At 34.3% G+C, this 15,702-nt stretch overlaps 1 protein-coding gene across 1 annotated transcript; it reads right to left on the bottom strand.

The window, feature by feature from the left end:
* Positions 1-375: 375 nt before the first annotated feature.
* LOC121733946 lies at positions 376-8,057 on the bottom strand. The gene is made up of 3 exons (XM_042124349.1): positions 7,634-8,057; positions 642-2,085; positions 376-381 (listed from the first exon to the last, which is right to left on the bottom strand). The coding sequence occupies exons 1-3, from the start codon at positions 7,663-7,665 to the stop codon at positions 376-378; spliced, it is 1,482 nt and encodes a 493-aa protein (XP_041980283.1). The 5' UTR covers positions 7,666-8,057.
* Positions 8,058-15,702: the final 7,645 nt, after the last annotated feature.

Below are 15,702 nucleotides of genomic sequence, written 5' to 3'. Positions count from 1 at the left end.
GAGCTTTGAACTTCGCTGCCACATTACAAACTAATAAAGAAAATAAAAGAAAGTGAAAATAAAACTAAAATGTAATGTATGTAAACTATTTCTAGTTTATTTTAAAGTTAAAAACGTAAGACTTAAAACTATTCCTAGGCTCATTTAACTGGATATTATTACATAGTTTTTGAGTTGGTGTTCACTAAAATATTTCTTTTGCATGGGATAGGAGTATTCTTTAATTCAATATCTTCAGTTGATATAAATTCATCATCATTACCTCTGATACTAATGGAATGTGAAACTGATTTTTCCTCTGACCTTTTATTATTACATTGGTTAAATATTTTTATGCAACATGCTGATGATGATGGCCTGGATAAGAAATTTCTTTTACATCTGCATAGAAAATAAACAAACATTACAAAACTTATAATATAACCTGTCATTAAGTAATGAACGGCATAAGTGCTAAAATGAGAAGGATTTTGAATTTTGTTAAGTTCTTTTTCTAAAGAATCTAAATTTATACTAGCATGTAACAACGAGTCTAAATTATTAATATGATCTATTTTTGACAAATGAATTTGAGACAAGGTCTTATTTATTTTGTTTCTTTCGCAACAATCGTCTTGGAGTATATTAAAATTGGATATTACATTAGCTGTTATATTGTCATTCGTATAAACAAGGTCAGAAGGTGTAAACTGTAAGGTTTTATAAAAGCCTTTGCAATGCCTAGGTAAGGTAAAAACACCTGTACCAAACAAGATGACTTCGTGGGTCGTCAGATCGTCATTGCAGCTGACGTGGCATTTGCCCGGTTCGGATTGAACATATATCCATCTGTTGTTACTCAATTTATGAAAAAGATCTACAGATCCATGAATTAATCTTGTCTGGCAAGTGGAAGGAATCTTATCAACTACTTCACTTAAAAGAACCGTTTCACACGTGGGATTCGCGATTACCGAATATACGTTTTTCAACTCACAAATATAGCACTTTTCACTTATCACTTTACACTCGTCTAGTCTCGACAGTAGTGAGTAGAACATATGATCTTGAGTTATTGCAACATATGGGCTAGAGGGAGCAATTAGGATGAAGGTATTTGGGTGTTGAATATCATATGGAACTGGGAATGATATAACATTGTATAAATTATATGTTTGCGGCAATACTAAAGGTATTTTAATTATTATTATAATCTTATTGGCATGAAAATAGCATATCAAATCGGAAATATCTACCAATTCATGTATATTCTGTAAGGACAACGTAACGGGTAAGTCAAAGTGCTTAGGTAAGTCATTTCGGTGTTTATCTAACTCACTGAACAGCTGATGCGGACTGAGTACAGTCGGATGTAAAATATTTAATTTTGAAAATAATATGGCATTGTTAATATCATCTATACTAAATGAAAGTGATAGTATAATAGAATCCAAAGCGTTAATAACGGAATTTAACTGTGTTTTAATTACTAACTGATCATTGCTGTTTAAAATATCCTGCATTGATTTCTGAATTATATCCATATTTTTCATTAAAATATTTTCGTTTTCATTTACTTTATTTATAGAACTATTGAATGAATTTATAGTTGATCTAATTATGTGTATATTGTCTTTCATTAATGCTACAAGTTGTTTTTCATCCGTCTGTACTTGATTAATAGCATCAGAATATTTTATAGCGTCCTCAGAATCTAAGGTGCCGAAAAATGTTTTTAAAATTGAGCCACCAAAATCGAACAGCCCTCGCTTAGAGCGACGATGAGGTTGCTCGTCATCTACTAAATAGGAGATAGAGGAAAACTTGTTGACGTTATTTAAATGCTGATTACGTAACGCGGCTAAAGAGTTCCTACAGTCGATTCTAATTTGATTAAATTGGATGGAATTACAAAGACTATTGACTCGTTCAAAAATGAACTCTACTTCATTAAGATTAGGTTTTACATGATCCACATTTAAATGCGTCACAACATTCCATTTAGTGCTAGTGAACTTAATATCTATAAGCTTATCAAAGTAAAGCCCTGGACTGTCATGTATGGGCGTGACATACATACAGTGAGTCACCGGGACTATGCAGTACCTGTAAAGAGATATTATGACGTGTCACGTAATATCAGAAGCTAGTTTGATTTCGTCATAATGATGACGTACATGTTTCCTATTCATGAGTAGTGTAACTGAATGATTACCATTCATTTTAACAATCTTAAATGGACCTTTCCATATGGGTGATAATGCCTTGTTTTGCTTGTGATGACATTTTACATAAACCATGTCACCGACATTATACGTCACCGGTTTAGAGTGACTATCATAGTATTTCTTAGACTTTTCTTTAGAGGATTCGATGTTTTGAAGAGCCTTCTGCCTGCTATAGTATAACCGATGATTAACCGCTCGTATGTAATCAGTGTAAGTATTATTTTCTAACGTATCTATAGATTTAGGAATATAAGGTTTAAAACCGAATAGCAATTCAAACGGCGGAAAGCCTGTGGTGGTATGAGTATTAGAATTATACAAGAACATTGCAGTATTTATATATAAGTCCCAAGTATTAGCATTTTCATTGACAAATGGACGTAAATATTCTTTAAGCGTCGAATGACTTCTTTCCAGAGCTCCACAAGTTTGCGGATGATGAGGGGAAGCAAATATATGCTTTATCCCGAATAATATACTTAATTGACGTAAAACTTCAGAGCTAAAATTTGTACCTTGATCCGTTACTATAAATTTGGGAATACCTACGTGAGATATAAAATGAATTAATTTCTTGGCAGTTTCTTCCGCCGAACAGGTCTGTAACGGGTAAGCTTGAGAATATTTTGTTAAATCATCCTGTAACGTTAAAATAAACTTGTATTTAAATTCATACGTCTCCGGAAGGGGACCTACTATATCTAGGTATACTTTCTCTATAGGCCTGGTCGCTGTACTCGTTATAATCATAGGAGCGCGATTAGTCTGACGAAGAGGCTTATTAATCTGACACGATCTGCAATTTTTAACGTAATCCTCTACATCTTGACGCATAGTTTTCCACCAATACATGGATTTAATTCTCTCAAACATACGCGCTATACCAGGGTGACCCGCGGATAGAGAGTCATGATGATCTTTGAGAATTTGTTTTACTTCTTCCGGAGTAGGGAAAAGAATAGAATTTTTATATATATTTATTTTTATACCCGTTTTATGAAAAATAAAAGCTAATATATTATAAATTTTTGTATAGGACAATTTATTAAAAGGATCAGAAAAATCCGATATAGCGAACTCCTTCTCTTCCATATACCAATATTTTATCATATCGCGATAGGCAATGAGTAAATTAAATATTTCTTTATAAGACATTTCATCATAGTGATGAACACGAGTAAAAAGATGAGTAAATAAGTGCTTATCATTAGAAGTATTATAATAAGTATATAATTCTCTCTCTATATCTCTTATATTTGGTTCGCTTGTGGATAATTCTATAATTTCAGAACAATAGGGCACTGACTCATCCAAATCTATGGAGGTCGGGTATGCTATCAATTTACATTTGGCTTTTAAAAGAGATTCATTATGCTCAACAATTACCGCTATCAACAATGGCTAGGGTCTCTACTAATTTGTAAAAATCTATCGTAAGTCTCGCAGACGGACGCCTCACAGGTTGGCGGCTGTGTCGGGTTACGGACCGGCGCGTGCGGCTGAGGCTCGGGTTCCGAGCTAACGTTATCTGATATATTTACTGGGAAGCGCGATAATGCATCGGCATTGCAATTAAGTTTGCCTTGTTTATGAACTATTTCGTAATCATATTCTTCTAATTTTAAGCGCCAGCGAATAAGACGTGACCCCGGATCTTTGACATTGAATAGCCACACTAACGGTTTATGGTCTGTGACTATTTTAAATCTGTGACCGTATAAATAAGGACGGAAATTTTTGACGCCAAATAGGATAGCTAATAGTTCTTTTTCGGTTGTCGAGTAGTTGCCCTCTGCTCTATTAAGGGTCCTAGATGCGTACGCGATAGGTCTGTCTTTACCTATAGGACCTTGCGATAATATCGCTCCGACCGCATAATTTGAAGCGTCGGTAGTAAGGATGAAGGGCTGACTAAAGTCATATTGTAGGAGTATTGTAGGAGCGGAGCAGAAGTTAATTTAGCTTTTAATATATTAAATGTTTGCTCTTGCTCATTGGACCAGTGGAATGCAGCATCTTTTCGAAGAAGGGAAGTGAGAGGTTTTGTTAATTTTGAAAAATTTTCAATGAATCGTCTGTAATATCCGACCAGCCCTAAAAATGACTTAATGTCCTTCGGATTCTTAGGAGTAGGGAAGCTAGTGACTGCCTTGACCTTGTCTGGATTTGGAGATACGCCTTTTTCAGTGATAATATGACCTAGATATGCTACCTCGCGACGTAAGAACTCGCACTTATCTGGCTGCAATTTTAAATTGAATTTACGGAATCTGTCAAAGACTAGTTTTAATTTTTCCATATGGGATTTTAAATCATGACTATAAATTATACAGTCATCCAAATATACGAAGCAATGAAGACCTTGCAGGCCAGATAAGACCAAATTCATAAGTTTTTGAAACGTCGCGGGCGCATTTTTTAGCCCAAAAGGCATACGATTAAATTCGTAGTGTCCTGAGTAGTCTCCGTTAGTGATTACGGTAAATGCTGATTTTTGCGAATCTTCTCCATTTAGGCCTATTTGGTGAAAGCCACTTACAAGGTCAAGGGTGGTGAAAAATTTGGAATGTCCTAATTGATCTAGTATATCATTGATTAAAGGTAAAGGATATATCTCAGTGACAGTGACATCATTAAGCTTCCGGTAATCAATTACCAAGCGCCACTTTTGCGCCCCCGAAGCGTCCTTTTTCTTGGGCACAATCCACACAGGGGCGCTCCAAGGAGAATTAGATGGTCGGATAATATTCTGGTCCAACATACTTTTAATTTGTTTTCCTACTTCGGCCTTATGACACTCGGGAAAACGATACGACTTAGCGTGAATAGGGGCTGCATTCCCTGTATTAATAGAGTGTTCAATACCATTAGTGCATGAGAGCGGGTCTCCTTCTAGATAAAATATATCTGAATAATCTGAACAACATTCTAATAATAATTTTGTTTCCTCGCAATTTAAATGATTAGTGCGTATTAAATCGATCACGCGTTGAGATCTCTCAAAAGAGGAAATATTGAGATTATTAATTTCGTGAATATTTTGGAATTTATTTTTTTCAATAGCCTCATTATCGATAAACGATAACCGCACACGGTAATCCTGAATAGTAATATCGGATTCAGTAGTATTAAGGACTGTAACATTTACTCGATTGTTTGGTTTAATATTTACTATACAATTAGCTATGTATACGCCTGCACTATAGACATGATCTAAAACGAGAGCTTCGCGTAAACCTTTTATTTCAGACGGGTCATTCTTTATACCGCATTCTATGACGGCTTCAGATCTAGCGGGGATGTTATAAGCCAATAAATTATAATGAATAGGTATGCGTCTACCCAGAATAAATAGATAATTACTAGAATATTTAATATCGGCTTGTAGCGTCTTGAAAAAGTCGCTACCTAAAATACCGTCATATTTAAATTGAATTTTGTCACTTACTACATGAAATTTAAAAGAAAAATCGATATCTTTATAATTAAAATCAATATTCATCGACCCTAATGTTTCATAATATGAGTCAGTGTCGCTAAGACCCTTTAATTTAATTTTTTCGGCTGATAAAATAGGTTTACGTTCTAAATTTGATAGACGTAAGATACTTACGCAGGCGCCCGTGTCTAACAAAAAACAAAGAGGCTTTTGGGAGTAATTAGTTTTTAAAAATACATGAGGCAAGGATACTTTTGCATTGGAATTTACCTCATAAATAGGAGTATTCTCCGTATTAGAAATAGCATTTTCATTTTTATTATTTGAAGGAGTATCCGTCTGCACATGAACACTTTTACATGAACTCTTACAAGAAGTAGTTTTATTTTTAATAGGACTTAACGAATTAGTGACTCTCGGCGGAGTAGGTTGAGTTTGACAAGAAACCGTCCGTTTCGACAAAGGAGATCCCGAAGGTATCGGTCGAATACGGCTCAGCGAATCAGTGACTCCAGAGGGAGTTGGCTGAGGGTTTTTAATAACATCATTACGATGCGGGCAGTTATTACTGCTTTTATTAACGTGACAGGAGACCGTCCGAGTCGACAGTGGACATCTCGAAGATATCGGTCGAACGCGGCTCAGCGAATTAGAGACTCTAGAAAGAGTAGGCTGAGAGTCGTCACTAGAATTATTACAGGAAATATTCATAATGTTTGTGCCTATCTTATTATCGGGTGATCGGCGGCACGATGATGATACCCGATTATTTAGTTTAAATTTTCTGTTTCGAACGAATCTACCTCGCATTGTTCACAATTTTCATCGCGTTCGTAACTAGCGGTGGGCGGCGACTCAGCAGTAACATGATGCTGGCTGGGAATATTGTTATCACGGGAAGGACCATGAGAATTCTGTTTTCGTCTAAAGCATTGCGAAATGTCGTGCCCCGGTTTCTTACAATACCGGCAAATTATAACTTTAGAAACATTTTGATTTTGTGACATAGTGGAAGTCGTAGGATTTCGAGATAAAAATGGTCTTATTTTGATTTTACGCGGACAGTCCTTTTCTGCGTGTCCTGATCGGTTACACGACGAACATAATTTAATTGAATTTATTTTAGAAATATGATTCTGTATCTTTTCTTCCTCGATAGCAATATTTACGGCATTGTTGAGAGTTTTAGGCTCTCTATTCCGGACAGCGCTACTGAGTAAAGGCCGAAGCCCTATGCAAAATGAAAATAAAGCTAGATCTTCCGTCATGGCGATACGCCCCGGAATTTCACTTTTTGAACAATTGGAATTAATTATTTCTGATTGTAAGGAAGTGAGACAAGTTTCAATGCGTAATGCATATTGAGCTACAGATTCATCTGAGGACTGTTTGCATGACTGTAATTCTAACAAAAGATGATTATGATGTTTTTTCTCTCCAAAATTTTGTTGAAGAAAATTCATTAAACTATCGAAATCCTCGAAAACTTTATTCGCACAAGCAATTTGAGCCTTACCACCCAATTTAGAAAGTATATATTTAAGGAGCAAATTTCGCTGGCTAGGGGATGCTAATTCTAGGGCATTTTTACAATTTGTCAGAAATGCTGTTAATGTATCACGTTCTCCATTATAATTATTAATAAAATCACATAAAATTTTGATAGGATATTGTTCCATTGTTACGGCTTCTACCTTAGTTTCCGATTTATCTGATTTTACAGACATTTTATCGTTTATTATACTTAGGGAAATCGACACTAAGCACAATGACAAATAAAAATTTCTTTGAGTATATTATTAGATACGCGATTAAAGATTAAATAGGAATTTAATTAAAATTATACGCAACGATTTTTAATTACGTTTTACGATGTATTATAATTCATTTAAAATAATTAAATATCTGAAGAAATTTTATGAGATTTTCAGGAAGGAATTAGAGGATTGTTGCACACAATATACAAAAAATAATATGTACGACTCACAGTACTGCTGCGAGAAGGAGAGTAGTGTCCATCGATGTTTCGGCGGCGCGGCGACGTCCCAGACCCACGGATGACGAGCAGCTCGAGAAGACCAGGAGGCAGCTAGCAGCTGCGTGGCACCACCAAGTAGCGCCCACGGAGAAGTTACGGCCCAACCGGCACGACGGCAGCAGCGACAGCGGCACAGGAACAACGGCACAGCGCGAACGGCGTGATAAAACGCCAGCGGCAGCACAGCGAGCCCGACGGAATACGCCCGGGTTTTGGAACTGGCTTGCTCTTAACGCTTAGAGCCAAAGATGTCCACGAATCGCGACGAGAAAACGCACAGAATGATCAGCAGGCTCAGTCAGTCCGATCTGAGGCTTACTGTCGTGATCACAATCACCAACTTTGAGTTTTTCCACCGAAAATTTTAGTTCCGCACAAAATTACACTCGCGCCGTTTTTAAGATTGCCGAAATCGTGGCGGTTTCTCGAGCATCCCACTTCTGACACCACTATTACGGAGTGGGTCAGGGGGAAGTTTTTAAAAAAAATATTTTTTACAGCTGAAAATTTATTTAAATTGAAATTACACAAATATGTGTTGTCGCGCCGAGGTTCAAAGCTACTCTAATTAATTTATTACAAAATGAAAGAAAGGAAACGAAAAATGATGATTCTATGAAATATTGCACAAGCGTGAGACCGCATGCTCAGCTTTTCACCTTGAATAGGATAACCGTGGAAATGATATCATAACAGTACGTATAGTATCTTGGAAAATAAAGTTAGTTTATCTGAGACGGGAAATCTCGTAAACTTATTTATATGACACCCCAATTCTTTGTCTATGTCAGAGTAGACAGAATTATATATATGTGTCGCAATCAAAGGAAAGCTGTCAAGAGTCAAAATAGTTCTCACATCAATAGTACAACGAGATTATTGAAATTCAAAATCAGCCAAGTGCGTGTCGGCAGAGTAGACAGAATGATAGAGTATGCCGTCTTAGAACTGATGTTGAAATTTTTAAATTTGACGTATTATGACGAAAATCGTCGCTAGGGTTGTTAACTTGTTACCTACGAATTTAAAACTATGACATATTCGCTGGACGTGTCGCTGACGACGGACCTCTTTGGTCGTATTGTTGTTTGTGTTTTGGCACATGCGATTAAAATTGTCAGAATCCAATTTTGAAATCTTTATTTTTAATATTTAAAAATAAATTATATCAGCCAGCGCGAGGCACATTCCGTTCATAGTCCTAGTGAAACCCGACGAATTTGACAGATATTGAAACCTGTCCGTCTCTTTGCAGTCGAACTACTGGTAGTTATGTCTATTGTGGTGTCGGGCCACGCGCAATTAGGGTTGCCAGGTGACTCACGAAAAAATACCGGACAACCCGAAAAAAACTGTATTTTTGCGGAATGGTATGTCGCAAAAATACAGTTTTTTTATATTATTATTGCGGTCATACAATTGTGGTATGCTAATTTTGAGAAAGCCTTTTACTTGATTACTACAACTTAATTAACGAAATAAAGGTAGCACCTTCTAAAAATTAAAATCAACTAGTAGTACAGTACCGACTTTTCTCAAAATACCGGACATTGTTCTGTCCGGTATGACCTTTTATTTTTTACCGGACTGCCCCTCTATCATGAGCTCTTAAAGCCAGCCAGAATACTGACTGGCTCGCATTTTGGTACCATGACCTCTATTTTCCAGCCAGTCAGTGGTCACGTGACACAAAACTCACTTCTCCATTGTTAACTGAGTAATAATTTCGAATCATGACAACACTTCTGACATAAGCTCGCTTGCTTTTACGTCAAATACAGCAATTCAATAAACACCAACCAACGAGTAGCTTTTACTGAATAGTTTACATTTTAGTAATTTTATTTATTAATATTACATACTTTTTAGTCTTAAATTATATTGCTATTTAGTTGGTTAGTTACTTAATAAGTTATATTTTAGTCTATAGCATATATTTTAGTGAAAATAATTCGTTATTAAAACCAAAAAACTAAACATTCGAAGTGTCCAAATTTTTGGAAAACGATTAAGTAGGTATTCTCAAGTTAATCACGAAGTGATACATAAGAAACGTAGAGACCTTAGTAATCCATTTAGTGTTAGTGAGGTTTCAGAATAATAACATAAGTGAGGTGTAGTATACCTATATGTCTAGTCAACAATAAGGTTTGCATTTGTGCGATGAGCTAAGACTGCATTGATTTAGTACACAAGAAACGCATACAAGGTATAAGGAACACAAGTGTTGTGTATAATTACTTACTGTAAAACAAGTATGAATTTTCACCAAAAACCTACAGGTACAATCTTATAGTTGCATTGTAGGTTTTTGTGTTATTTCACAAACTATTTCCTTGTAAATCTGAAGTATTATTGGTATATGCATGATATATATATATATATAGTCCTCCTTATCGATTTCGATAACGGCGACCCCAGAAATTAAGGATCGTTTCTATTATGAGCCCTAATATGACTTGCTAGACCGAACTTGGTTTTGAATGTCCTATCACATGTGCTACAGTAGAGTTGGCCGGCAGAATTGTAAGTATAGACTGCACCAAAGAGGTAAATTCAATATTACTTACTTTTAACAAGAATTTTCAGAACACAACCTTTTAAACTTTAGATGTATGTATAACATGCTCCGGATAAACATTGACACACCTAAACTTCTAGAAAAGTTAAATAATTGATAATATCATAGAATCCCAATTAGCTAAATTCTCATATGAGCACTTTTTCATTTAAGTATAACTTCTTCTCTTGACTACAATATGGTATTATATGATGGGAATAGTGTAAATCACTAAATTTTACTCAAAAACAAAAACCTACATTATAGTACTTTTCCAAAAAAGACTTACTTAATAAGAATTGCATAACAAACATATGGAACTTATTGTTCATAAAACATAATATTATCATAGGAACATATATTATTATGTATTACCAAAAATACTTTTGTACTTACCTCAATAATAATAATAAGTATTAGTTTTATATTAAATTAAAACTTAAAATACATGAGGACTTACTATGTACTTCTTAGGAACCTATCTTAGGAGCATTTCGTACAATCTTTTGATTGCAGTAGGTCTTTGTGTTATTTCACAAACTATTTCCACAAGGAAATAGTTTGTGAAATAACAAAAACCATGCATGATAAACGCTGCACCAAAGAGGTAAATTCAAAGGTATTACTTTCTCAATAACAAGAATTTTGAGAACACAACCTTTGAAACTTTAGATTCATGTATATTCACGAATAAATATTGACACACACACATACACCTAAACTACTAGAAAAGTTAAATCATTGATAATATAAAATCCAAATTAGCTAAATTCTCATATGCACTTTTTCATTTATAACTTCTCTTGACTACAATATGATATAATATATAATGGGAATAGTCACTAAAACTCAAAAATATAATCCTACATTACTTATAGTACTTTTTCCAAAAAGACATAACAAAAATTGCAAAACAAACATACTTATTGTTCATAAAACATAATATTTTCATTGGAACTTATATTATTATTACCAAAAATTCTTTTGTACCTCAATAATAATAATATTAGTTTTATATTATTACATTAAAATTTAAAATACATTTTAAATTTTAATGTAATAAGGACTTTAGTAAGTCCTCATGTATTATACATTTTAAAAAGATGTGGTCGTTTTAGGGACCTATCAGACAGAGTGGTCACGCGTTGAAGCATTTGCGTTGGAGCAGTCAGTGTGTGACTGAGGAGCAATTCTGACACATTCAGAACTCCTCCTGTGTGAGTATATAGAGATACTCACACGGGAGGCATTCTACAACATAATACAACACAAAGAACACAAAACCCTTGACCGCTCTCTGTCTGAGATATCCCAGGCAATTTCCCATAGTTGCAACTTGCAATGCAGTTTCTAATTGTTATTGGTTTGCCAAATAAAAGTCTGAAATTATAATATTGTTTTTATCTTTCATCAAAAGTTGGTATTTGAACTCCTTTAATAATAATAAATTAATATTTACACAAGGGATATTTGATTCATCTTCTTTGATTTTAAGTGACAAGACCTTGTTTAAGATTTCCGCTGTATAAATATTTTTATAAGTATAATATAAAAGAGATTTAACACTTGCCTATCTGATACTAGGTTGATAATAAGGTTTAAGACAAATGTAGTACCTATTGATGAAAGCTGTGTATGAATATGTATCTAAGGTAGGTATATTTAAGTGAGAAAATAAATAAAAAAACATTTAAAAACGAGTATTTACTAAATTTCTTTTAATTAAAGCTTTTGAGTGAATATATATTATCTTCCTAGGACTTCGTCATCATTACACTTGCAATTCTTTATTATAAAATGTAGTACTTATAGTATCTCAGTGTTAGCAATCATCCTTTATCCTGAAAAATATTTGGTTCAGCGTACACAGTACTAATAATGTAAAATGCCTTACAAGGCACGAAAAGGGGATTATTAAACTTATAAATTGCCTGTTTATGTTACAATAATACCTATTTGAAAGCTCAAAAAAACGTAGGTGTTCAAGAATGAGTTCAAGTTCAACAAACTATGTTCAACTCATGACATCAACTCTGTTGTAATGCATGTAATTGTAATCCACAAGTTTGATGCATTTCTAAGACTTTTTCATGGTAGATTATTTAGCGTAGGTATCAAATAGGTATAGGATATAATAAACTTATCAATTTCTTGCTTAAAACATAATCTCTATAAACTTAATAACAATATCTAATTATCTTTTTTTTTTGTCTCCTTCTTCTTCTCTTTTTTAATTGCCGACTCAGTTAGTTGCCAATGTCAGAGAATTCTTTCTCCTCTAGATCGCCATGCTTGTGATAATATAAACATGAAGGAGTGTTATTTTCTCAGTGTTTTCATATAGGGCTTATAAAATACCAAAAAATATAAATAAAACCATTTACACATTTATAATAATTACCTTTAAATACAATAAATCGGTGCAAAAGTAACTATTCCTACATTGACCACGTTACATATTAGAAAATAGTATATTTTATAATAAAAAATATCAATCTTTTTTTAAACTATATTTTCATCTTGATTTACAATTTTTCCGTTAGTCGTTATGGCTAAGCCATTTCAATTCCTAAAAAAAAAACAATTCCGTTAGTCAAATTTGACGTTCGTGTTTGACATTTCTTAATCCAGTTCAGAGACAAATATTACAGGTTAAAACCATTCAGAAGTAAAAGTGCAAATGATACCGAAACAGAACCACTCACTTTACAACTGTTTACATACCTGCACGGATTAGCTCAGGTTTTGACAAAGTTAATGATAGGGGTCCTGGCCTCGAAAATACCGGACTGTACGCTTAAATACCGGACATCTGACAACCCTACGCGCAATGTAGGGTTCCGTAGTATATAGTACCGCTAGTTTTGGAAAATTTTTGTATAGTCAATGAATGGTCACATTTATAACGTGTTTTATACTACTAACAATATTATAATCTCAGTTACGTTTAAAGAAATTTGAACAAAAAGTTCCTTTATACTTCGCCGAATACATATTATATTTTAGTTGATCGACTATTTCTCAAAAACTTATTAAGTCTTCTTAGCCGTGATAGTTTTCCTTTTAAATTCAGCATATTTCCTACTCCCATGAATGTTTTCACATTTCCAGAAGCAACCGTTTAGCTGGCAGAAGGTTTTTTCCACTTTAAAACTTCACATTTCACAAATGGATACCTGATCTATGAATACTCGTAATATTTTTAAAAAAACCTATCCAACGACACGGTCGGGTGGACGCGAAAAAAAAACATCCCCGCTTGATGGTCCCCCGTAGGCTTACTATTTCCCGCGTTACATGTATAAAATGAATTTCGATACACAATGAAAGATTATTTAAATATCTAATAATATCGGTCTTATATTCAAAATCGAGGTGAAAACTGGAACAAAGTATTTTTATTTCAAGCAACGCTATTCAGTCGCGAATCTCACAAAATAAACATTAAATATTTGTTTCGCAAAGTGGTCACTGTAAACAAACTCCTAGAAATAACAAATATAAACGTTCCGAGATTTTTAATAAATTAATTTCGAATTTATATAATGTTCTGTTTCCATAATTAATTTTCCTCTTAATCTCTCTTAAGATTTAGGTGTAAGTAACGAAATGTTGGCAACTTTTTTCATTACGAAGAACGTATCTCGTATAGAAACAAGCCCGCATATTCTATCAGATTTTACTTTTATATTATTTAACACAGCCAGGCAAAGATGGGGTATCTTTGCCTATTCACATGATACCAGAACCCCTATTCTTGTCCTAACCTTTTATCATTTTGCCCCATTAAAAGCTACGGTGTAGACGTGTGGTCCCTAACCTTTTTTCACGCGGGCCACAAACATGTTTTGATCTTGGTTATTGAACAAAAATTTTTAGGGTCAAAAAATAATTAATAAAGTTCTTTAAAAATTAACGATTTAAAAGTGGAAAAAAATTCACATTCACATCATTTTGCCGGTGGGCGTGAATTTCGAAATGGTGGGACAAAACAAACAGACCAGTGTACGTATGAATAGGGATGATGACAAGGTCAAAGATTAGCAAATTTTGTTAACAAAATAAAGAAATCACGGTAAAAAATAAGTGTTCCCAAAATTTCAGCTTGATAGCATTTGTATTTTTTTTTTGTTATGCGCCTTCAAAGTTGGATATTCAAGTCGAATTTTTTTAAATTAAATTTCCTAATGTTTGTATACTATTCGATAACTTATGCAATTAAAAGCAACATCTGTTATGAAACCACTTTCATAAACGCAATATTTAATATACCTATCGAACAAAGTTCTCTCCCGATGCGTACAAACTACGAAAAAGTGACGTCATACTTTCGTAGCACTTTGTATGGAGCGTTTCGGGCAGGTCTATTTTATGAGATGTTTGAATTGTCATATCTAGGTGAATTTTTAAGCTATCATAGACATTCTTTCAGCGATGTTTTTATTTTTAAGGGTCTTCCAATTACCAATAAGAAAAAAGTAGTCATCATGCCTATTGTAACTATAAATTGTGACACAAAATATATTACGCTACTTGCCGTTTTCTAACTTTTTCTTGTTCTATAAAATGATAGAAACATCAGCATTAGTGTAACTGAGTTAATTTTAACTAGCCACTAGGTTTCGCGCTAGTAAACCAGTTTAATAATAGTCAGAAAGTAACGCCTCCATGGTCTAGTGGTATAGAGCGCGGCTCTTGACTCAGAGGTCGTGGGTTCGATTCCCGCGTTGGTAACATGTTATTTCCAAGTTTGGTTAGGACAATGCAGGCTGATCACCTAATTATTGTCTGACAAGTAAGATGATCCATGCGTCGGATGGGCATGTAAAAAGTCGGTCCTGCGCCTGATCTCTCGCCGGTCGTGTCGGTCTTCCGTCCCACTGAGTTATGAGAGTAGGAAAAGAGAGTGCTCGTGTGTACTGCGCACACATTTGGGCACTATAAAATTACTCCTGCGTAGCTGGCCTGGTTTCAATGAAACCGGCCACCGTCACAGAAACCGGTGTGGGAGCTATTATTACTATAATAATAGTCAAAAATATAAAAAGCAATTTCATAAATTGCCAGGATTTTGTTGTGAAAACGCGTGGATATGAAAATTAATGAAATTTTCACGTAGAAACAAATTGGCAAAATGTTGTCAGAACAAGCACTTAAATTTCTTCATAAAGTTCACCTAGCAATTAACCTACACGAAAATAATTAAACAAATATAAAAACTTTACGCCTAATGGCGAATCGGAACTTTTTATTACCAAGCGTAATTTCATTTGAGAGCGTTTTCACTATATCCGATCAGATATTTGGCATCGGATATCAATCGTATTCGATAATCATCAAGGGAAATTTGTCCTATACCTACTGATATTATATTTTTATTTATTTATTTAAAACACTTTATGCAAATATTTACATAGGCGGGCTTAATGCCGTGTGGCATTCTCTACCAGCCAACCTT

The sequence above is a fragment of the Aricia agestis genome, chromosome 14 (assembly GCF_905147365.1).
Source record: "Aricia agestis chromosome 14, ilAriAges1.1, whole genome shotgun sequence".
Lineage (NCBI taxonomy): Eukaryota > Metazoa > Arthropoda > Insecta > Lepidoptera > Lycaenidae > Aricia > Aricia agestis.
Note: the sequence above shows the minus strand (reverse complement) of the source record. Positions and strands in the feature narration are given on the sequence as shown.